Below are 23,136 nucleotides of genomic sequence, written 5' to 3' on the forward strand. Positions count from 1 at the left end.
GTTAAAAACTGTGTCCAGATGAATAATATTGATTTTAAATTAGAAAATGGTAAAAAAAACCAAATTCTTATTATTTGTTTGATTGGAGTTTAAAATTGCATATGAAAAATTAAATTTAAAATTTTGTTTGAATAACATTTTTATTTGATGTTTTATGTAAAAAATAGTGCATATATGTATATATATGTATATTGAAAATCATTATGTGTAATCTTGTAATTAATATTGATTTCGATTTAAAAATTTGGTCAGTTTCATCCCAATATATACATTTTATATTATATATATAAAAAAAAAATACTCCAACACTAATAATAAAATATTTTAAACTTTTGCACACATAAAATTATATTATTATACATGTTATTATTTTTTATATAAAATATAAATCACAATTTTCTCATGATACTTTTACATATTTCACCTATTAATAAAGTAACTATTGTTTTATTAATATATTATTTACAATAATTTATTATTATTATTATTATTATCTTTCTATTTATTATACTACCTCTTTTTGGACTATTATATTTTTAATAAATTTTTTGTAATATTTTATTTTATTTTCTATGTATCCAAATTTTATAATTAAAATAGCTTTACTTTTTAACATGTGTTCATAAACAATATAATCATTTAAGATAGAAAAATACAATATATATTGCATTACAATAAAAATCACACACATAATCATCTTATAATACTTTAATACATACTTCACAATAAAAAATTTATAAATACCAAACAAATACATTAAAAATACAAAAAAACACATCCAAAATTTCCAAACAAACAAATTTCGAAACGAATGGACTTATATACAAAATAAGGGGTCCAAAGCTAATTACTTAAAGATTAGGGGGGTAAATTGCAGTGGCCACAAGATTGAAAAAACGACGTCGTAAACAAAACACTTAAAATAGGCGTGGTTCTGAAAAAGAGGAGTAGAATATAAAAACGGAATAAAAACGGAAAAAATAGCCCCAAAGCTATGGGTAAGGCACCAACGGCAGCGGCGACGCCGGAGATGAAGAGGAAGAAGAAGGGCCGCCCTTCCAAGAACCCATCTCCCGTATCTACTCCCCCAAACTCCTCAGTTTCGAATTCCACCAGTCGCCGATCCACCCGACGGAACCCTAATAATTTCAATTCGCCGCCGCAGTCGGATTTTGAGGACGACGAGGACGAGCGCAAGGAGAAGAAGGTCAAGCTGGTCGTCCGGCTACCTCAATCGGACGAGAAGAGTAAGACTGGTGAGAAGAATCAGCTGCAGCGACATTCTCGAGGTTCCGATTCGGATTCTGGCTCGGAGTCCGAGGATCGGGATGGGCCCATGAAGAAACGCAAAATTAACGGCGTCGATGACAGATCTGACGACGGAGAGTTGGATCAGGTGAGGATTGTTGGTAATTTCGTAGGAAATGGAGGAGGGACAGGACGATGCTATCTTGAAAAAATTGAAGTAGTGGAATTAAATGTTTCTTGCTTAAATTTCGACATAAAGGATTTTTTGTATATGGGTTTTTCTATTTTGGGAATGTTGGGTTGGGGTTTGGAAATTTTTTGGAGGTTTTAACTTTTAAATAGTGGATAGGATTTTGGGGGTTCGCGCGAAAATAAATAACTGCGAACTCTTTTTACCTTTTGGAAGATCTGAAAATGGATGCCTTTGAATTTTGACTGAGTCGTTGCAAGAATAAAGTCGAGTAATTAATTTCCAGATTTTTTCAGTGTAATGGAATTTGGGTTTTGCGCATGAATCGGTATTTCGTATGTACGAAAAAACAAACAATACGTGGCGAAGAATGAACATATCTGCGCATGTATTGCTACTTTCTATTTACTACTGTTTCTAAATTATTGTGTATTCAATTTCATTGGTACTTTATTTATATGCCTTCTGGTTTGCCAAAAGTTAGATTTGTCTTTATTGTTGGTGGATTGGATTGGGAATGATATTTACGTAGCTGTGATCTTCATTATCTTCTCCATTTCATTTTTTGAGTGATGTTTATTTGCGTGATCGATTTATATCTGTGTTGTGGAGAATGATTGTAAGAATTGATTTTGCAGGATAAAAAGCCTGTGATAGCGACTGATATTCCTCCAAAAGGTTCTGATCAGAAAGCCTTTGGAATTTTTTGAATTAATGGAGGGGAAAAAGAAACCTAATTTCAGTGGCGAAGAACTTGAGAATTGGATTTTGTGTCTTGATCCAACTGTGCTCATTTGACTTAATTTTTGTGGACAGGGTCGCCATTAGAGTCTGGTCCCACAATTCCTTTGCCAGACAAAAAGTTGTTGGTCTTCATTCTTGACAGGCTTCAAAAGTATGTGTTTTCCAGTTGCTCCTCTTGAGCTTTCTCGTGCTTCTATATTTATTTTTCTCTCTGTTTCGTCGTCCTCTTCGCTTTTGGGTTTACAAAGATCGTTTTTCAGTATTTGGATGTGTGTTATTTCAGGAAGGACACTTACGGGGTGTTCTCTGAGCCCGTTGATCTCGGCGAGGTGATTACATCTTCATGCATCGATGGTGTTAGATTTTGTGCTTGCAGCAGCTGATATGGACTTTAATGTTTGTTGCAGCTGCCTGATTATTTGGAAATAATAGAGAATCCGATGGATTTTGGGACTGTGAGGGAGAAGCTTGAAACTGGTGCTTATAAAAATTTGGAAGAATTGGAGGTTTGTGTTGAATATTGGAGATGGAATACTTTGAATTTTGTTAATTTTTGGGTTGTCGAAGTTGTTTTTAGTGTATGGACTCAGCCATTGGACATTGGTGGTTTTTTATCGTCTAACTTTCTTTTGTTTCAATCATTTTGGAAATTTATAATTTGGAGTAATGAGACCACAAAGCTCATGTTTTGGGGAGTAATTTCTTAATAGACATTGCTCGATAATGCATTTACAAGTTACACAGTTTAGCTTCTTCCTGTCGATTTGAGTTCGACTTTGGTGGTTCCGTTTCTTGTTTGGATCACAGTTGAACCATTTTGCGTTTGAGCAATATTGCACTTTCTTGTTCCAAAACAAAATATTGCACTTTCTTGAATTTTCGAAGATGTTTCTGCAAAATCTATTATGGAAGGTTTTTTTGATAAATCTTTAACAAATGGAGAAGATGTTTCTGCAAAATCTATTATGGAAGGTTTTTTTGATAAATCTTTAACAAATGGAGCTGAAGTTTCGATACTGGAGGGATTGAGCATCTGCAGTTCTGCATTAAGCTTTTTGAGAAGTCTGATGGGAATTAACCAACTTAATTCTTAATGATGTGTATCCATACCTTAAATATTCAAGTGTAATCGCGAAACCGTTGAAATGTCTATGCAGTTTATATAATGAATTCTATTGCTATATGACTTTAATCTCGACCTAGCTTGCTTCTTAGTTATTTAGTCAAATAAATCAGCAGCTGGATGGATAGCCACCTCTACCACCAACCTTGTAATTTTTATGGTCTCTGAAGATCATGCTATTTACCGTGTTCTGTGTTATTCTCAAAATTATAAAAATTCTAAACCATGTATCGATGCATTTAATTGTTTCCATAGATGGGTTTCGATTGTTTAAATGTAGGAGTGTTTTTTTAATTACATTCTTGTACACCTGGAATTTCTCTTCAAGCTTGTGTTACTCATTTCTTTTATCAATTTAGCTAGTTTGGACTGATTTATTTCTTCTTTCTTTTTCAGTCTGATGTGCTTTTGATATGCTCAAATGCGATGCAGTATAATGCTTCAGACACAGTCTACTATCGACAGGTCCTCACCCTTCCACGCTTTGTTCATCATATATATCCTTGTCTATTTGTTATCTGAACCATGGATAAAATTAGGCCCGAGCTATTCAAGACCTTGCAAAGAGAGACTTTGAGAACCTTAAGCATCAAGGCGATAATGGGGAACTGCAGCCCAGGGTTGTGCGGCGAGGCAGGCCTCCAAACAGCAAGAACCAGAAGAAGTCTGCCGAAACATCTCCTGGAGATCGTGTGGAAAGTTCTGCCACTGAAGTTTCCACGGGCGTTTCACTCGCTAATGGAGAAGACAAACCAGCTGGATCCAATTCTTACAATCTTCGAAAGAGCCCTGGGTTATACAAGTTTAAGTCCACGGATCCTTTTGTGTCGAACAACAGACCTAGAAATGGTGTCTCCGAGTGGTTGGCTGATTGGAATGACGAGTTTCCAGGTATATGTGCATCTGGTGCTACATTGAAGTCGGCCATTACCTTTTTTCCCCGGTAGAAAGGCTTAACGCCTTCTTTCTAACTTTCAGCATCAATTCTAAGGGCCGACATGAAGCATACAAAAAGACAGTTTACAGTCGATGAAAATAGGCGAGACACCTACAAGCAGTCACTATCGTTGAGCAACAATTTACCTGTATTTTATAACTCTCTTGGGAGCATAAAGCGACTAGCACCGGTATGTTTTTTGACAAACTGCTAAATGGCTCCTCCCATTTTGCGTACTCTACACATTTATGCTACCTGTGTTATTATTTCGCGTCCCTAATTTCCTTACTACCTGTTTCAACTACATTCAGGTCGGCTTTCAAGAAGCCCTTGCTTATGCAAGAAGCCTGGCTAGATACGCCGCAAATCTTGGACCTGTAGCTTGGAAACTGGCTTCAAAGAAGATAGAGACTGTCTTACCTGCCGGCGTCGAATATGGCCATGGCTGGGTCGGAGATAAACAAGCACCTTCACAGCTATTCTCACACCCAACTGACAAGCAGAAAGCAGTTAATAGTGTTTCTGTCGACTGCAATTCAGGCAAACATATATCCCCCCAGGATTCTGATGCAAGTCCTACCGTTGCAAGTGGGCTTTCTGCAGAAGCTGTCAAGAAACTCAACAGTCAAAATGAGCTATCTAGACGAGGCAATACTGCTATCCATCAATCCTACAGAAACGGTTTCACTGGAGCTCTCGGGTATGATGTATCTGCAGCAGCTCTGGCTAGAGAAGCAACACCTGGAAATTCGATGACTGATTCTCAAATGATGGGAAGTACGTCGAGGAGTCACATGCCTGAGCAGGTTAAGTTATCCGAAAGTGGCAATAATGTGCCACAGGGACATCTAAACGTGAAAACTGAAGCCTCCGATTTGCATGTGAAAACTGAAGCCTCTGACACGATCATGGAAGCTGAAGTGAAACCTCAACAGGCATTTGCAGAGCAGCAAAGACATTCTCTTTCTCGCTCGGTGCCTCCTGACTTGAACACGATCGTCCCTACAGGTTCACCTAGTTCTAGCTTACAGATCAGTTCGCCCCGACAGCCAGATCTGGCATTGCAACTCTGAATCTTGATTTTGATCCATTTTCTAAGGTGCAGGCAGAGTTTCTGGAAAATCTTGATGTTTGGAGGTGACATGGGCTTTGCCACTCTGAGAGAGAGATTGTGTGTGTGTGAGAGAGTGAGAAAGAGCTTAGAAAACATTTGTGTACAGATGGTGTATCTAATTCTTTAGGTTAAACTGAAAGGATGTTCTCTGTTAACTTTTATAAAATTCGATGACAGGGAGAAGCAGGAAAAAGGATTATGTATCTGCTTATGATTATTGTCTAATACATAGATCTGATACCCTTTGATTAAATCTTCTCTGTTAGCAATTCTCTTCCTTCAGAGTGAGAAACACTCACTTTGAATATATCTTACCAAGTTTGGATGAAACTCAATTAGTTATACCTGCCTAACTTCTCCCTCTTGCCTTTTTAGAAGTTCCGGTGCATCGTCGGCGGCCGCAACACTGTACTTCCGGCAACAACGAGATTAATTCCGGAAGTGGTGTAAGTGTAACTCCAACAAGGGTACAGATTACATATATAAAGTATGCTATATATATACATACTGTGTATGTTGCCTTTGATGTTTATTTTTTATATTTTTTAAAAAAAGTTTAGCCTAAAAGGGCCCTAAAATTTCGGTGTCATCTTTAAATGTATTTTGTCTTTTTAGGTTTACTTAAATGCAATTAGTTAATAAAGAATGTGGTGATCTATTCTTAGTATGTTCAGATTGTTGGCTGTGTTTTGTGCTTGCCTTTGTAGAGATCTTTGTAATGTGATGTCAAGAAATCTGAGCAATTTGGCGATTAGGGTTTTCTTGGATTCTCCTGGGGAGGGAATTTACATTACGATTCTCTCTCCAACAGCCTTGTTAGTTTGTGTTCTTGATCGATGTGATTCTAAGCATTTGCACGAATTAACAAGCCTGGTTCATGATGATGATGATGCTGGTTGATTTGGGAGAAAAGTAAATTGAGTTTTCTTGGATTGTTGATTGGATTAAATTAGATTGTTTGAAGAAAATCCATTGGGAAATAGAAGAAAGAAAGCAAAAATGATGAGATGCTTATCTTGTATGAGCTTTTCATCCCAAGATGTGTTGGATTTTGATGAATGTATGACCCCAGAATCCGTTGAATATCCAGGTTTTTGCCTCTGTTTTTAGATCTTTTCTGTTGTATTCGATTGATTTACGTCGATTCTTGGATTTGCATTTGTAAATGGTAGCTGAAATTGGCGAAAATGTCGATTATTGGACGTGCATTGTGTAAATGGTAGCTGAAATTGGCGAAAATGTTGATTCTTGGTTCTGCATTGTGTCAATGGTAGCTGAAATTGGCAAAAATGACGATTATTGGTTCTGCATTGTGTAAATGGTAGCTGAAATTGGCAAAAATGTCGATTCTTGGATGTGCATTGTGTAAATGGTAGCTGAAATTGGCGAAAATGTCAATTCTTGGTTCTGCATTGTGTAAATGGAAGCTGAAATTGGCGAAAATGTCAATTCTTGGTTCTGCATTGTGCAAATGGTAGCTGAAATTGGCGAAAATGTCGATTCTTGGGATGTGCATTGTGTAGATGATAGCTGAAACTGTCGATTTTTCTTTTTTTTTTCTTTTCTTTTTTCAGGCAAGGATGGAGGATCTGCCAGATCGAAGAGGAAGGAGATCGACAATGCCAAGACCGCTGCGCAGTGCTTCACATTGAAAGAACTCTCTTCAGCGACGCAGAATTTCCGGGAATCGAATTTGATTGGCGAAGGTGGCTTTGGATGCGTATACAAAGGACAGCTCGAATCCGGCATGATTGTCGCTGTAAAGCAGCTGAATCCCGACGGGCATCAAGGGAACCAAGAATTCATCGTCGAGGTTCTCATGTTGAGCTTGCTGCATCATCCCAACCTCGTCAATTTGATCGGTTACTGCGCCGATGGCGAGCAGAGGCTGCTGGTTTACCAGTTCATGCCCATGGGCAGCCTCGAGAATCATCTATTCGGTAACGTTCAACAGAAAATAAAAATTTGTCAATAGTTAGTTAATAATGGTAAGTTATCGTTTTTGTCGTTAGATTTGGAGCCCGGCCGGAAGCCACTCAGCTGGTCGACGAGGTTAAAAATTGCCGTAGGTGCAGCGCGTGGCCTCGAATATCTCCACTGCCAAACCAGCCCTCCCGTCATATACCGCGACCTGAAATCGTCGAACATACTACTCGACGAAGACTTCAATGTCAAGCTGTCTGATTTTGGGCTCGCCAAATTGGGACCCGTCGGCGACAAAACGCACGTATCGACGCGCGTCGTCGGAACGTACGGGTACTGTGCCCCGGAATACGCGATGAGCGGGAAATTGACGTTGAAATCCGACATATACAGCTTCGGCGTAGTTCTGTTGGAGCTGATCACCGGGCGCAAGGCCATCGACTTCTCCCGGAGGAACGGAGAGCAGAATCTCGTCGTCTGGGTATGCTATCGCAAATTATTTACGTAACATTTATCGTTTTTTCGATGTATAATTTCTTGGTGGCGGGCGCAGACTCGTCCGTATCTTAGGGATCGGAGGAACTTGTTCGACATCGTGGATCCGTTGTTGGAAGGAGAATACTCGGCGAAGAGCATGAAGCACCTTATAGCGATTACGACGATGTGCCTGCAGGCGAATGCTAATGCACGACCCGGAATTAGCGATATCGTCGATGCGTTGGAGTACATTGCGGCTTGCCACGGCGACGGCACTCGCTCGTGTCGTAGTCGAAGTCGGAATTGGAATCGGAGTCGGAGTCAGAGCGGAGATGATTTGGAGAGGTATGTTCCATAGGCTACCTCTCTTGTATTGGTAATTTCGGAAAATTTTATGTTTACTTTGATTGATTAAATATTGATAATTATGAAATGAAATTATCATTTTATTGAATTTGGAAATGTTACAGCTTATGTTGTTTGGTGAAATTGAAGGTAATTCTTTATGAGCAATTTTCGTATTATGATGACATTGAGATTCATAATTTAATGTAGTGTATAAGGTTTGATATACCTTTTTTTTAAAAAAAATAAAAATAAAATTTGATATTATATTTTTAAAATAAAATATTAATAAATAGTACTAGTTTCCTTCCATTTAAAAGTATACATTTATTTTGATTCAAAATTTAAAAAATAATAATATTTTAATTATAATGAGTAGTATAAAAATAATTTTATTTTTATTTTTGGTGTAAAAATAATAATGTGAGGATAAAATAAAGATATTTGTAAAGAAATTTTAAACAATATATATTTTTATAATAATATTTTGTGAATCAAAATAAAAATATGTATAATTTGTGAATAAGATGGAAAGAGTATTTGCAAAAGTAAATATATAAACAATTAGCTAAATTAGCTTATGGTTAACAGAAGTGTGTGAGAAGTTTTGATATTTTTGAGTTTATGTATAAAATAATTGTACGTGTAATATTATATTTTAAATTTATGTAAAAATTAAAAATATTTTGATATTAGTGTATATTTATTTTTATTAAAAAAAAAAGAAAAACAATACTTTTTAAATATGATAGAAAAAATAGTAAAAGGGTACTTTGCATTGAAATGGAAAAAATATATAAGAAAATAAATTGAAAAAGAGTTTGCCCACTTAGTGCTTTTATAAATGTTTTTATTATTATTATCTTTTATGTTAGATATAGAGAATTATATTTATAATATAAAAATTAATATTTTTTTGTTAAATTATTGATTTTTTGTGAATAGATATATATATATATTGTTTTAGTACATAGATATTGTATTTTTTTTAATAATATTTATATATAAAAGAAAATCGATCAGCCTATAAATGCCATTTGAATCTTCAATATTTTTAATTTCTTCAGCGTTGCCAATTTTAATTGTACAACCCATTAATTTATAATAAATAAACATTTTACAATTGATTTGGTGAATAATACCTTTGATAATTACGGTATATATTTCCGTCCGTAATTTCATTTATAATTTCATTAAACATTTGATTTGGTGAATAATACCGTTTTTAATTTAAAAAAAATTAATTTCAAGAGTAATTCCATTCCAAATATTGATGCAATTACAATCTATTTTTTTAGGGATAATATTTCAAAGAAATACTCCCTCGGTCTCATATCTATATATCCATTTATTTTTAACACAGAATTTTATAAATATTAGTATTATATTGGCATAAAATAGAAATAAAGGTAAAAAACTAAATTACCCCTACTAGTATTATAATATAACGATATTTGTGTAATATACTGTAAATTAGAAGGATATTTGTAATGTTAGGTAGATGATACCGTTGCTAAAAAAAATGAATATTTTATTATGCAACATACCAAAATAAAAAAAAAAAAAATCAAAATTCAGCTAAAATGATTATAACGTAGGCATATATTTTTTTAAGTGTTTTTTTAATTAATGTTTTATTATTTAATATATATTTTTAAATCACATTTAATAATTATATATTTGCTTTTTAAAAAGGCACCCACACACACGGTGCAATATTAATTAATACAATAAATCATTAATATTTGATGGGTATAATTACATAAATGGACATGACTTTGAAAAAGTCTTTAACAACTCCTTTCAATTCTGTAGTCTTTGATACATACAAGCGCACACAACACGTCTTATAACCAGACAAAAATAAAATATAAATTAATAATATACATAAATTTTTTCCAAATTAAAAGTGTTTTTTTTGTTTTATTAATTCTATTTAAAAATATTATATTTTTATTATTATAGTAAAAATAATTTTAAATTAATATCAAAATATTATTTAATTTTAATATAAATTAATAACATAATATTACACAAATTAATTTATACATAAAATATAAAGATAAAAATATCAAAATTATATTATACAATATCAATAATTAATAAAATATTACTGTATTATTTTTTTGACTCATTTATATTGAAATAAGAAAAAAGTATAGTATATATATTTTTTTAGAAAAAAAATACTCCAATCTGTTCTAATTTAAAATATTATTTATTATTATTTTTTTTATCCCAAAGTATTTATTTTTATTTTAGTAAAAGTAATTATATACTAATACTAAAATACTCTTAATTTTTATTTAAATTACAAAAATATTATTATATATACAATTAATTTATATATAAAATTTAAAAACAAAAATGTCAAAATTTCTTATAAACTTCTATTAACCAATAAAAAATAAAGCATTTTAGAGTGAAAAGGAAAAAGACATAGTATAGATAATAAATTTTGGAGGATTTGAATTAGTACTATTGAAATATATATATAAGCAATACATTATATTTATTGTAGGTATCTTATCTTATTTAGATGAGTTATATATCATTATAAATATGTACATATTTTTATGATTGAAATATATACGTTATATCTCATATATTTTTATATTTTATTCATGTATTTCTTCTATTCATGGTCATGCTATAATTTTCATGTCGTTTCCGTCTCTACTACTCCAATGACATAGTCTACTTTCGATTCTAACGCCACTGAGAATCCTGTTGTCGACTCTAACGCCGTTAAGAGTCCTGTTTTTTACTTTAACTCTATTGAGAGCGAGGGGGATCTGTTTCCGACTCTAACTCTGTTATAAGCGAGCGAGTAACTCTAGATCTATAGAGTTAGCGAGTCAGTAACTCTTACTCTATAAAGTGAGCGAGTCCTGTTTTCGGTTCTAGTTCCGTTGTGAGCAAGCGAGTCTTGTTTCCAACTCTAACGGTGATGAGAGTTCTGCTTTTGACTATGATCCCGTGGATGGTTACATCACTTTCAATAAATCTTGGCGAATTTAAATTCGTATTTGTTCAATCATATCTTGAGTTTGAGGAGGAGTGTTAAAATATATTTAAAAATAATATATTATATTTATGGTAGTTGTAGTTGAATTCTTGTATTATTTAAACGACTTATATGGGGATCCTCAGCATCATCTCCTCCCTGCCCCACCCTGCCCCACACACACTAATGTAACCATGTATCTATACATGAGTGTGTGATGATACTGAGAGTGGGGTAGGGAGGGATGATGCTGAGGATTTCTATTGTTATGGGAGGGGATCCTCAGCATCATCTCCTCCCTGCCCCACACACACTAATGTATAGATACATGGGTGTATACATTATAGATATACACCCATGTATCTATACATTAGTGTGTGATGATATTGAAAGTGGGGCAGGGAGGGATGATGCTGACGATTTCTATTATTATGGGAGGGGATCCTCAGCATCATCTCCTCTCTGTCCTACACACTAATGTATGATATATTATTGTATATCTATACATGAGTGTACGATGATACTGAGAGAGTGGGGCAGCATCATCCCTTCATGCCCCGTACACATGGGTGTATATCTATAAGTCACATGTATCTATACATGAGTGTGTGATGATACTGAGAATAGTGCAAGAAGTATGATGCTGATGATTTTTATTTCATGTTATACGTCCAATCAATCACCTCTCTTTTTCTCTCTCTTGAAACTCTCTTTCTCTCTCTCTCTCTATATATATAAACAGATACACACAGCACAACGCAGAAACAGAGCATGAAAACTTAAAAAGTGTAGGGGGAGCAGAGAAGGCCATTTCTTGGTGACGAAGGCCACCCCAGCGCCTTTTACCCTACCCCACCACCACTTTCCTCTGTTGCTTCTGCTCTCCTTCTTAGAAACCCCAAATCTCTCATTTCTCAACAATCAATCAAATCCCATCATCACTCACTATAAACCTCACTTCTAATTCAGATTCAGATTCCAAGTCCAATTCGACTTTGCAGAGTCTTCGTGGTCGTCGTCATCCGCAAAATCAAAATCAAATACTAATAATCTATAATGGGGAATTGCATCTGCAACTGCTGGCCTAAGCCTGTGAACAACCATATCACCACCACCAGATTCCCCAGCCCCCCTCAAGCTCCAGGTATCTATCTATCTATCTAATTACTTTAACCTAACCCTAATTCATAACCCCTAAATCAATCCTCTACACATACATACTGATACAGTAAGAGTTCTTCCTTTAATTTGAATTGGATTAATTAATTAATTTTGCAGTGGATCACGAGATAAAGAGGAAGAGGGAGAAATCGGCGTCCGAGATGGTGCCGGCGAGCGGGGAGATAAAAAGCAGCTCGATTCACCTGAAGATGTTCACGCTGGCGGAGCTGAGAAGCGCGACTCGGAATTTCCGGCCGGACTCGGTGCTCGGAGAAGGAGGATTCGGGAGAGTGTTCAAAGGCTTCGTCGACCCCAACACCTACGCGCCGTCGAAGGTCGCCGTCGGAATGCCGGTCGCCGTCAAGAGATCCAACCCTGACAGCGAACAGGGCCTCAAAGAATGGCAGGTAATTCAACTAGTGCCAATTTTCAATTTTATTTGCCAAAATTGTTTGAAAAGTCTCTTCTGATTATCGTACGAAATTTACTTACGTAATTTCTAATTTTAGTTAGTTTTTACCACTACTTTGAAAATATTTTGAGGTTTGGTTTTAAATCAACATATATTATTTATTAGTGTAATATTTTGTATTATTTTATTTTTTATTTTTTGTCAAAAGAACATCACACACTAAAATATATTTAATATTAAAAATATTTTTATATTTGTATAATTTTTTTACAAATATTCTTCTATTAGTATTAGTATATTTTTTTTTATTAAAAATGGTATCTTATCAAAATTTTATTATTTTTTCATAAGATATTGTATTAAATATTTATTTACATTACATAATTATTAATCAAATTTTAATATTTTTAATACTGAAACCTACTACTATAATAGAAGAGACAGTCTTGTTTATTTGGTTTGCATTTTAGTTTAAGTTTTTAAATAAAAATTTATTTTAAAAATATTTTAATATAATATTTATAAAAATTGTATACATATTATTACTAGAAACCGTACTTATATGATAAAAATATACAAATCGGACAAACCCTTACTTCAAAGCCTATCCTTAATAATGTTAATGATCTACTTACATACTGAACTGAGGTTTTTGTATTAAAAATAAAAAATTATGTTGATAATATTAAAATTAATGTATTGAATTACTGACTTTCTACAAATATATATATATATATAATGTTAATATAGGGATATATATAATAATATTTGAGTAAAATCGTGCTACTTAAATAAATACTAAAGGAACAAACTGTTTAGAGTCAAACTAGCTTTAAACTTGTAATACTCCCTTTGTTCCAAAAAACATAGGACTATTACTGTAGATACGATAATTTAGATAAAATATAATTAATAAATAATTAAAAAATATATTGGTAAAAATAATTATATATTAAGATTAAGATAAGTAAATAGTTTAATTAAAATTAAAAAAATTATAAAATTTAAAATGCGAGTGTATGATTATATTTCTAAAAATAGAAAGGACAAGTTACGTGGTACGGATAAAAATAAAAAATAGGGACAAATTACGTGGGACGGAAGGAGTAATAATTAATTGTATAAATTAATAATAATATGACTATTATTATTAATCAATTATTAGACAGCCTTTATCTCACGTAATTTATTGATTGGATTGACTGACTGACTGATTGACTTTGTAAAAGTCTCCTCTCCTCTTCTCTCTCTCTGCACCTAACAAACATTAATTAACTTGATGATTACTCAGTCAAGGATTAATGTGAATCCAAGAGCTAAGTCAAAATTGAAAAAGTCAATGATTTCCATTTCATTCATATTTCCACATTCCATTGTCCCATGCATAATTAATAAGTATTAATTATTGAATAATATTTATAATAATGCAGGCCGAGGTAAAATTCTTGGGGAAATTCAGCCATCCCAATTTGGTGAAATTATTGGGTTATTGTTGGGATGAAAGGCAATTTCTTCTTGTCTATGAATACATGCAAAGAGGAAGCTTAGAAGGCCACCTCTTTAGAAGTAAGTCTCTCAACTACGATTGCCATACAATACGATACGATATGAATTATGTCTGAAAATAGTTTTATATTTTATTTATCATGATATTTTAGGTCGTTCTACGATTTTTTTTTTTTACTCAAATGTAATACGATTCATCACAATTTTTCCTTAAAATATATCACATATGATATTTAATATTCACTTAATTTTTCTATACAAAAATTATCAAAAGTCAATATATTTTTATGACTCTTTAAAAATTCAAAATACTTTCGAAATATGCCTAGAAATTATCTAGGCTAACATATAAGTGTCATATGAGTGTCGCGTGCAAATTTTCATCATTGGAGAGCTAAATACTGATAAAGAATGAAGTATATAACTAGAGTTTGACAAAATTATTAAAATGATACGAAAAAAGAAAATTGAACAATATAATAAAAAATTTACAAGTTTTCCCGATAATAATAATTTGGTTGATGTAGAGGGAGGTGAAGCATTGCCATGGGATACAAGGATGAAGATAGCCATAGGAGCTGCAAGAGGCCTTGATTTCTTGCACAACACCGAGAAACAAGTCATTTACCGCGATTTTAAGGCATCCAATATTTTACTCGATGCGGTACTTAAACTATATTCTTTGCATTATTTTGTCGATTCGATGGCTTCTTTTTTTTCCGTAACAATGATATTCACTTTTAGTTACGATTTATTTTTGTTAAGGACTTCAATGCGAAGCTTTCGGATTTTGGGCTTGCTAAGCTAGGCCCAATCAACGGCAATTCGCATGTAACAACTAAGCCCGTTGGGACTTACGGCTACGCGGCTCCGGAGTACATGGCTACAGGTACTCTTCTTGTCGATATTTTGGTTCATATCAAATAATTTTACGTTTTTTTTTTTTATCCAAACAATATTTATTTTATAGGTCATTTGTACGTGAAGAGCGACGTATATGGCTTTGGAGTGGTCTTATTAGAAATTCTAACAGGCTTGCGCGTTCTTGATCTCAACCGGCCCAATGGACAAACGAATTTAATCAATTGGGTTATGCCGTCCCTCGAAGGCAAGAAGTTGAAAAAAATAATCGACCCCCGTCTTATGGGCCAATACCCCTCAAAGGCCGCGTACGCCGTAGGAGACCTCGTACTACAATGTCTCGAGGCGGACCCAAAGTCCCGGCCCGGTATGGACGAAGTTTTGGAAAAGTTAGAAAGGATAAGGGAAAATAAAACAAAGCCCAAGGAAATAAAATCCAAATCCGAGCACGACAACCGGACACCCCACCGTGGCGATATGGGCCAAGGCGGGAATCGACAACAGAATAAAGCAAACAAGCTCCGGAGTTACTAATGGGCTTGGAATCGGGCCCCGGAGCCCGTGACTTGTGTAAAATACAAGGGTTTTAGAATCGATAATTTGATTGATTGCATTTTTTTTTTGTGTGTGTATCTATGTTGTTTTTCATCGTGTTCATTTTACTAAAAAGCCAAAAATTTTAGGGCACGTTTGTATTTTTAAACTCATTTTTGCACGTATTCAAGATCTATCTTCGACTAAAAACATTACATCGAAGGCCTATTTTCTAACACAGTAGAGAGAATCAAGATTTAGAAATGTTCACATATTAACTACTACCTCATACAGATCATCCAAAGGCATCTCTATCGCGACAACACATTAAAAGTGGAATACTCTACGGATATCGACCAGCTACATTGTTCTAAATACTTATTTTCTACGACAACACGAGTTTGATTTTAGATTTTCAGAAGACTACAGGTCAAATAATGATCTCAAATTTCACACAGCTTGCGAAGAAAAGTGTTTACGAGAGATCTAAGTAGCCGCACATTGAAGATCGAAAGTATGGATAGAGTCCTTACAGTTCATGGTGACAGACAGAAAATTACTAACCTCAAGTTGGATCAGAGTTATTGCTTGCTCTGTTGTAATACCTGTGTTGATAGAGACAAATTTTTTGCTGGAGATGATTTAGCCAAAATATTCATAGCCTTCATTCGTTGGATCTCGTTGCCTGCATTAAGCAGAAGTACGTACGATGTTTAGAACAGTAAATTCGTGAAAGAACTAGCCAGGAACGTGTATTGTCTCTTATTCGGGTTATGGCAATCAAGAGAGCATCAACAAATCAGCTGAATAATTTTGCGGAGAGCATCATTTTAGATACAATACGAAGTTTGAAAAATGAAACTCGAAAGCACAGATCAGAAACTAAAACTGCTAGAATTCGACAAAGTTTAAAATCATTATTCACTTGCAAATAGATTAAATTGCCTTAGGATATAGGAGAGTTGGAATCTATTCAGCCAACAAATCACTATAAATACAACTAATTGAAGCCTGTACATAATCGAATCGATTGAGGCAGTACTTGGTTAAATTTCCCAAAAGCATTTTGGATAATATTCCTATACCAAGCTGTAGATTCCATCGTCAAAACTAATCTTTATGCTCATTTCATCTTCCAGTAACATGTAATACAAATTCTTCAAACTATGTAAAGACTAAATAGCAGAAAACTAGCTTGCAGTTATAAGAAAAGCTAATAATAAACGTGTAAAAATGTCTAAAATGTCATACCTTCCTCTATTGTCAATTGTATTGCTCTTTTCTCTAGCTCCACAGCGCGCCTACTAAGCTCAGCAGGAGATGAATTTAAAAGCACTGATGCAATCAAAATGAAACAATTGGGTAAATAATAGTAAGATGTGACGAGCATGCGAACTTCTATAAAATTACAGAATTGAGAAACTCACTCTGAATGAATTCTTTGCGGTCCGCAGCTTCATCACATTGTTTCAGAAAGTTCTGGAGGGAAATGTAGCGCTCGGTTCTGAGCTGATCCTTGGTGACCTTAGAATCAACCGAGCGAGGAAGCTCTGGGGACACTTTAGCAACAGGCTTACTATTGGCGGGCTTACCAAAAGGGCTAGAAACATTTGAACTGCCGTGCGGAAACGCCTTAGCTGCAGTTGAGTTGTTTGATGTAGCAACAGGAACATTCGGCATATTAGCATCCTTCACCAAATTCATCTTTTGAGTAATTCCGTGATGCAATTGAGCCGTGGTCTTTGTTTCTGAAAATTTTGAGTTTTTCTCGACACTGTTTTGAAGCCTTCCAATCCCAAGTTCTAAGTCAAATCTCCTACGGGCATTCATGACATTCTCATTCGCTACATTATAAGCCAAGGAAGGAAATCCCTTGGAAATCGAAGGGCGCTCAGGTGTAAGCCTTTTAGTGCCGCATACTTTGATAGTATCACCATTAGATCTTCCTCCACCAGAGAGTGTATTCTCTTGCTGCTGCTTACTAACTGATCCAACATTTTCATTTTGCACGTCTCTAAGCGCAGTCTTTTTTGTAGCCCCAGAAAGCTGCTTTTCATGAGCCTGAGCTGCATCCCCTCCACTTCCCACGCCCACTCCGTTACAATTTTGTTCGGTGTTGATCATTTTGAAAGTCAAGAGAAGTAAACACACTTCAAATGAGTTCCAAAAATTACGGCAACCTGAGTGATGATCAAACACGTGAAAACAAAAACTCAGACTATACTATTGCTTCAAAACTTAGATCCTTTTCACAGAAAGTAATACAAAAATATTGTCATTTTGAGAGCTTCCAAAGCCACAGTCATGTCTATATGAAAGGCAGATAGTTTAAGTGCTACGGTTCTGCCTGAGTTATGGATCAGTGAAAAAAAGAAACAGAGGTAAATCTATCTAGCTGGGATATATTTTGGAGTTTATTGAACTTTTCTCAACAATATAAATCAGCTAACTTCTCAAATTCCTATTTCATATCAAAGAAGCTAATGTTTCACCAAAAAAACATACTGGACAATACTTGTTAAGTTTCCTTCAGAACACACAGCAAGAACACCCAAACTAATTTGACAAACTGCAAGTGACAAAAGGAGGAATAATTATACCTAGGGAGTTTAAGCTGAAAGCAAATTGTTAATTGAAACTTCACAAATCACCAACACTATAAATCCAAAAAGTAAACACTACACAAAATCGAAAAGCAAGAGATAATCAATCAAGAACCGAAACCACATAATCATAATCGAAAGCGTAACAGAGAAACCACAAGCACAATTACTCGAGAAACCAATTGAAAATTAGACGAACAACAATTCCTGGAAAGAAAAAGGGGAACTTCAACAAAAAAACCCTCGCCGAATTGCCAAATTCAAACGAAACCCCAAACAAGAAAGGGAAAATTAAAATCCCCAAGAGTGAAATTATAATTAGTACCTAACCAGCGAAAAAGGAATTGTAGATTAGTAGGTATGGCGGAAGGGAAATCTACCTTGCGAGGAGGCGCAGCAGATCCGAGAAGGAGCTGAGCGGCGCCTGAGGATGGAGGAAGAGCGACGGCGCCAGAAGCTAAGTGGTTTTCAAAAAAGAGGGGGCGCTCAGGTCGCCTTTGTATGTAATATCACGTGTTTCTATTGTATATAATAAATAAAATAAAATAAAATATGAAAGTAATTATTGGACCCTTGGTGTTTATTTTATTTAAATAGAAATTTAATTAAACATTTTGTTAAAAAAATAATACTGTATGCATAATAAAATGTAAAATAAAATAAAAATGTTTTTTTTAGGGGTTGGTTGTAGGGGTGGCGGGTGCGCAAAAAAAATTTATTCTAACCGTCATTAGTCAAATCAAATTTTCGATTAATCTAGCAAATTCAGATTATCTGTATATTTGGAATTTGTTTGGTTTAATTTGATTTTAATTTTTTATATTTTCTTTGACTCTGTTAACTGAACCAAATGTATTTTTATTATTATTATATCTTAAAATTTTATTAATAATTATATTTTGTTCAGTTCAAAATATTTAAAAATATTTTTTATTTAATTGAAATTTTAATATATATTTTTTTTTAATTTCGATTTTGTTCGAATTATTTGTAAATATGACAAATATTTTCGATTAATCAAAATTTCCACGTCGGATACAATTCACAATTTCAGGTATTTCGGCTCGATTCGATTTATTTGCAAATATTTTAGATTAACCAAAAATTCGGTCAGCCGAATATTTTAATTCGAATAGCGTTAGCAATTTCGCTATTAAAAAATGAAATTCCTTTGTTGAAATATTAGTTATTTGATGGAAACAAGATAATTTATAAAAGTTCACACTCCTATCAACTAAAATACCTTCGAAGTTACATTCAAATTAAGTTTAAGCCACCCTAAGGTATCTGCTCGGCTTTACTCATGAGTTTGAGCAAAGAGTTGGCCTTCCTCTGCCCTCTTTCCGTACCATTCTTACAAACTTCTACCAGAGCTTCATACACACCGTATTGCAGCGCTGCAAGAATCAGGTTGCTGTTGTTCGAACCGAGCTCCAGGAGCACGGCCGTCGCGCACTCCCGGTTCTTCGGCGTCCCGTCTCCGATGAACTTCACCAGCCTCCCGATAAACGGGAGCTGCCCGAGCTCTCTCCTCCCCTTCGAACTCGACGCGAGGATCAGCAGCGTCGACAGCGTCTCGTTGATCATGTCGAGATGCGGGTCGTCGAGCACTCTGAGCAACGGCGGGACGATGCCAGCCTCGATCGCGCCGTCTTTGTTGGAAGGGCTCAGGCAGAGGTTGAAGAGCGCCGTCATCGCGTCCTTCTTCCCTCTCGCCGTCCCGGTTTTGAGCAGATCGACTAACGGCGGGATCCCGTTCAATTCTCCTATTCTCGTCTTGTTCTCGTTGATCATCGACAGGCTGAAGAGCGCTGCCGCCGAGTTCTCCTTGGCTCCAACAGTTCCTTTCCGTAGAATCTCGATGATGGCAGGGAGGGCAACGTCCTCCTTCGATATTAGCTGTTTGTTCGTTTTGTCGATCGACAGGTTCAGAATCGCCGTCACGGATTGTTCCTGGATCGACGAGTCCCGATAGGATAGGAGCCGCAAGAGGGGCCGGATTCCGCCGACATTTGCGATCAGAGTTCGGTTCTCGGGGCTCTCTTTCGACAGTAAACGGATCGTAGTCACTGCTTTGCGCAGCTCATCCGAATTGCTCGACGATAGCTTCTCGACTAAGGATGATATATCGTCTGCGCTACACGGTGCTGCCTCGGCGGCGGATACATTTTCGCGCTTCTTCGACGGATGATAGTTGTTCTTCTCACACCATTGCACAATCAGGTTCTTGAGAGCGACGTTTGGGGTCAACAATACGTGTTCCAAAACTTTCCCAGTTTTCGGACAGGTTCGACGATCAGAAGCCAGCCATTCCTCTATACTATCCCTTTCCAAAACTTTCCCGGTTTTTGGACAGGTTCGACGATCAGAAGCCAGCCATTTCTCTATATTATCCCTTTCATACGTCTGCGACATTGCAAGAAATAAACTAAACACCAACCAACAAACAACACAAAACAAATCCGAAAGATCGGGGCACCAATACCTGCCCTGTGGCGACTATAACCGGATCTGTCATGATCTCCATTGTGATCGGGCACAAGAATTCTTTCGGGATGACAACGGGGTTGATTTTGGCTAGGGGTTTGGATGCGGTGGTTACGTGGAATAGATCATCTTCCGGGACACCGGCTACCCTCTTGAACTTGTTCAGAAGATTTATGATTTGCTCGGTGCTCTCTGCGCTGCGGCCCTTTCGCTCCTTTACGAGTTTTTGTATGGCTAGAGTTTCTTGTTGCAGTTCTTCGGGAGTGTGCAAATGCAGCTTGTTTGACAGCCTTTCGATGCTGGCGATGTCGGCGTTTCTGTCGTTGTTCGTGGACAGGACAACCATCAAATCCATTATCAGCTCAATGTCTTGTGTGTCTGTTCTTCTTTTAGCTTTTCTCAGCTGCTTGTGCAGCAGCTCAACCTGAAATCCATGGCGTCGAATCCTCAATTGTTTGAATCAAAAAAAAATTTGTAGCTACTGTGATATGAATTTATTTATTGTACCAATGCGAAGCAGAGCAGTTTGCAGTTTGATTGTATGGAAGAGATGATAAGTAGAAATCAATTAATTACTTGTTCTTGCTCTTCTTCGGATATTCCGAGCTCCTCGTATGGCATTCCATCAAGAGCTTGGCAGATCTTCTCGTATACTCCCTGAGATCTCACCATCATAGCCTCGCTTTCGATTGCCTACGGATTTTGAGCAGAAGAACAATTGATTTGGTTTATTTGAGAAGAGGAATTTGAAATTGGGGGAAAATTTAAAATTAAAAACCCTAGGTCCCCAATTACCAGGAAAATCTTGCTGCCGCTTTGGCACAGCTTGAGGAATTTCTTCGCGCATTTGAAAGCCTTCTTAAGCTTCGTCAGACAAACGACCGCCGATTTGGGGATCGGCGCCGCCTCCGTCGACGACCGGCGTTTGATCTCCTCGAGAAACGGAAGGAAGAAGCTCAATCTCCGCACGAGATTGAGGCACTCTTTCCTCTGAGTCAGCCTGTATTCTCCGATGACATTTACGGATTCGGCGATCTGGATGATATCGTCGACGAGAGCGTCGCCGCCGTCCACCGGAGCGCAGGGACTCGAGTGCCACCCTTGGTCCATGGCTGGATTCCGCTGCTCTTCTCCCTTGATTCCCCAAACGGATCATCTGATCGACGCCAACGCCTACCAAATGCCATCGTCGAGTCGAATTTTCCCTCTCAGTTATTTTTGGTGTTGAAGGCAGATTTTTCGGAATTGAATGGATGATCGTTGGGGATATGAACAATTTTCATTTTATATGTTTTCGCGGGCATCCAATTTATGGAAAATATTTGATTTTATTTATTTTATTTGCTGGCCACTTTCCTAAATTCGAAGGAAAATGGAATTGCGTTTGGCAGCTAAATTTGTAATATACTATTAGTTATTTGTATGATAGTTAAAAGCGTTTTGATTACGGTAATTATTAAATGTCAACAGTTAGATCTTATTATTATTATAATATTCTATAGTCCATAATAAATAAGATTAAATTTATAATTTGGCTATAAAAAAAATTAATTTATATCTAAAAAAATAATAATAATAATTTCTAAGGTATAAATGAATTTTGAAAAATAGATATAACGACTACTTGTAAGTATAAAGTTCGACTCATTGTCAATGATGGAGTTGGGTAAATCAGCACCCATGTTGTTGTGATGTTGATTAGTGTAGAATTTATATATATAATTATATTAATTATATAATTTTTGTTGATTAGGACAATATTCATTTGAATTTTTTTTTTTTTAAATTGCACATAATTCATCCGTGATTTTATAAAATTGCACCAAATTCTTATGCTTCTAAAATTACGTTAAACTCTCTTGTGGTTTTATAAACTTTGCGTCTAACCTCTCAGCGGTCCTTATTTAACGGTATTTGATCTAAATGCGCTGCGAATAAATTTTAGAATCTCAATTTCTAAACCCCTAAAATTACAAATATATTTATTCTTTTTATATTTACCCTAAAAAACAAGTAAATATACTAAAAAAAGTTAGGGTGCGTTTGCTTGGGGTTTGGATTTTGAGTTGAGATTTGAATAGTAAAATTTGAATTTGAATAGTTGTATGATGTGATATAAATAGGTGTTGATGTGATATTTTGAATGTAAATTTATTTTTAGTATAATATAGAAAATAAAAAATAAGTGTTTGATTTGATATTTTTGGGGGAAAAATGAGATGAATAGTGGAAATAAAATCCAATCTCCCAAACAAACACACCCTAATAGATATGAAAATTGATTTCTTTAAATGATAAATTAGAAAAATAAATTTATATGGAACAATAAAAATAACTTGTTAACAAAGAAAAAAAATGTATTTGAACTAATAAAATTCATTTATGAACTAAAACAAGTATTTTTACAATAGTATTTTAAATTTGATAATGTAATATTATCAAATAATTTCAAAATTAATGAATA

At 35.2% G+C, this 23,136-nt stretch overlaps 5 protein-coding genes across 5 annotated transcripts; 3 read left to right on the forward strand and 2 right to left on the reverse strand.

Annotated features, from left to right (window-relative positions):
- The first annotated feature begins 967 nt into the window (after positions 1-967).
- On the forward strand, positions 968-5,609 carry LOC127242643 (uncharacterized). Its single transcript, XM_051262264.1, has 9 exons — positions 968-1,396; positions 2,077-2,116; positions 2,255-2,333; positions 2,466-2,511; positions 2,590-2,688; positions 3,702-3,770; positions 3,845-4,196; positions 4,284-4,432; positions 4,554-5,609. Exons 1-9 carry the CDS (start codon positions 995-997, stop codon positions 5,313-5,315), a joined length of 1,998 nt encoding a protein of 665 aa, XP_051118221.1. The 5' UTR covers positions 968-994; the 3' UTR covers positions 5,316-5,609.
- A 963-nt stretch (positions 5,610-6,572) lies between these two features.
- LOC127242591 (probable serine/threonine-protein kinase PBL22) lies at positions 6,573-8,138 on the forward strand. The gene is made up of 5 exons (XM_051262172.1): positions 6,573-6,626; positions 6,733-6,830; positions 6,902-7,296; positions 7,369-7,760; positions 7,833-8,138. Exons 1-5 carry the CDS (start codon positions 6,573-6,575, stop codon positions 8,112-8,114), a joined length of 1,221 nt encoding a protein of 406 aa, XP_051118129.1. The 3' UTR covers positions 8,115-8,138.
- A 3,728-nt stretch (positions 8,139-11,866) lies between these two features.
- LOC127242654 (probable serine/threonine-protein kinase PIX13) lies at positions 11,867-15,796 on the forward strand. Its single transcript, XM_051262286.1, has 6 exons — positions 11,867-12,252; positions 12,387-12,676; positions 14,112-14,247; positions 14,715-14,851; positions 14,953-15,076; positions 15,158-15,796. The coding sequence occupies exons 1-6, from the start codon at positions 12,165-12,167 to the stop codon at positions 15,580-15,582; spliced, it is 1,200 nt and encodes a 399-aa protein (XP_051118243.1). The 5' UTR covers positions 11,867-12,164; the 3' UTR covers positions 15,583-15,796.
- A 33-nt stretch (positions 15,797-15,829) lies between these two features.
- LOC127242655 (uncharacterized) lies at positions 15,830-18,699 on the reverse strand. The gene is made up of 4 exons (XM_051262287.1): positions 18,566-18,699; positions 17,010-17,762; positions 16,834-16,917; positions 15,830-16,267 (listed from the first exon to the last, which is right to left on the reverse strand). The coding sequence occupies exons 2-4, from the start codon at positions 17,704-17,706 to the stop codon at positions 16,164-16,166; spliced, it is 885 nt and encodes a 294-aa protein (XP_051118244.1). The 5' UTR covers positions 17,707-17,762; positions 18,566-18,699; the 3' UTR covers positions 15,830-16,163.
- Positions 18,700-19,359: 660 nt separating this feature from the next.
- Positions 19,360-21,941, reverse strand: LOC127242531 (U-box domain-containing protein 15). The gene is made up of 4 exons (XM_051262088.1): positions 21,468-21,941; positions 21,249-21,365; positions 20,671-21,096; positions 19,360-20,591 (listed from the first exon to the last, which is right to left on the reverse strand). The coding sequence occupies exons 1-4, from the start codon at positions 21,780-21,782 to the stop codon at positions 19,464-19,466; spliced, it is 1,986 nt and encodes a 661-aa protein (XP_051118045.1). The 5' UTR covers positions 21,783-21,941; the 3' UTR covers positions 19,360-19,463.
- Between the last annotated feature and the right edge of the window lie 1,195 nt (positions 21,942-23,136).

Source organism: Andrographis paniculata, unplaced genomic scaffold (genome assembly GCF_009805555.1).
Source record: "Andrographis paniculata isolate CXL003 unplaced genomic scaffold, ASM980555v1 Contig87END, whole genome shotgun sequence".
Lineage (NCBI taxonomy): Eukaryota > Viridiplantae > Streptophyta > Magnoliopsida > Lamiales > Acanthaceae > Andrographis > Andrographis paniculata.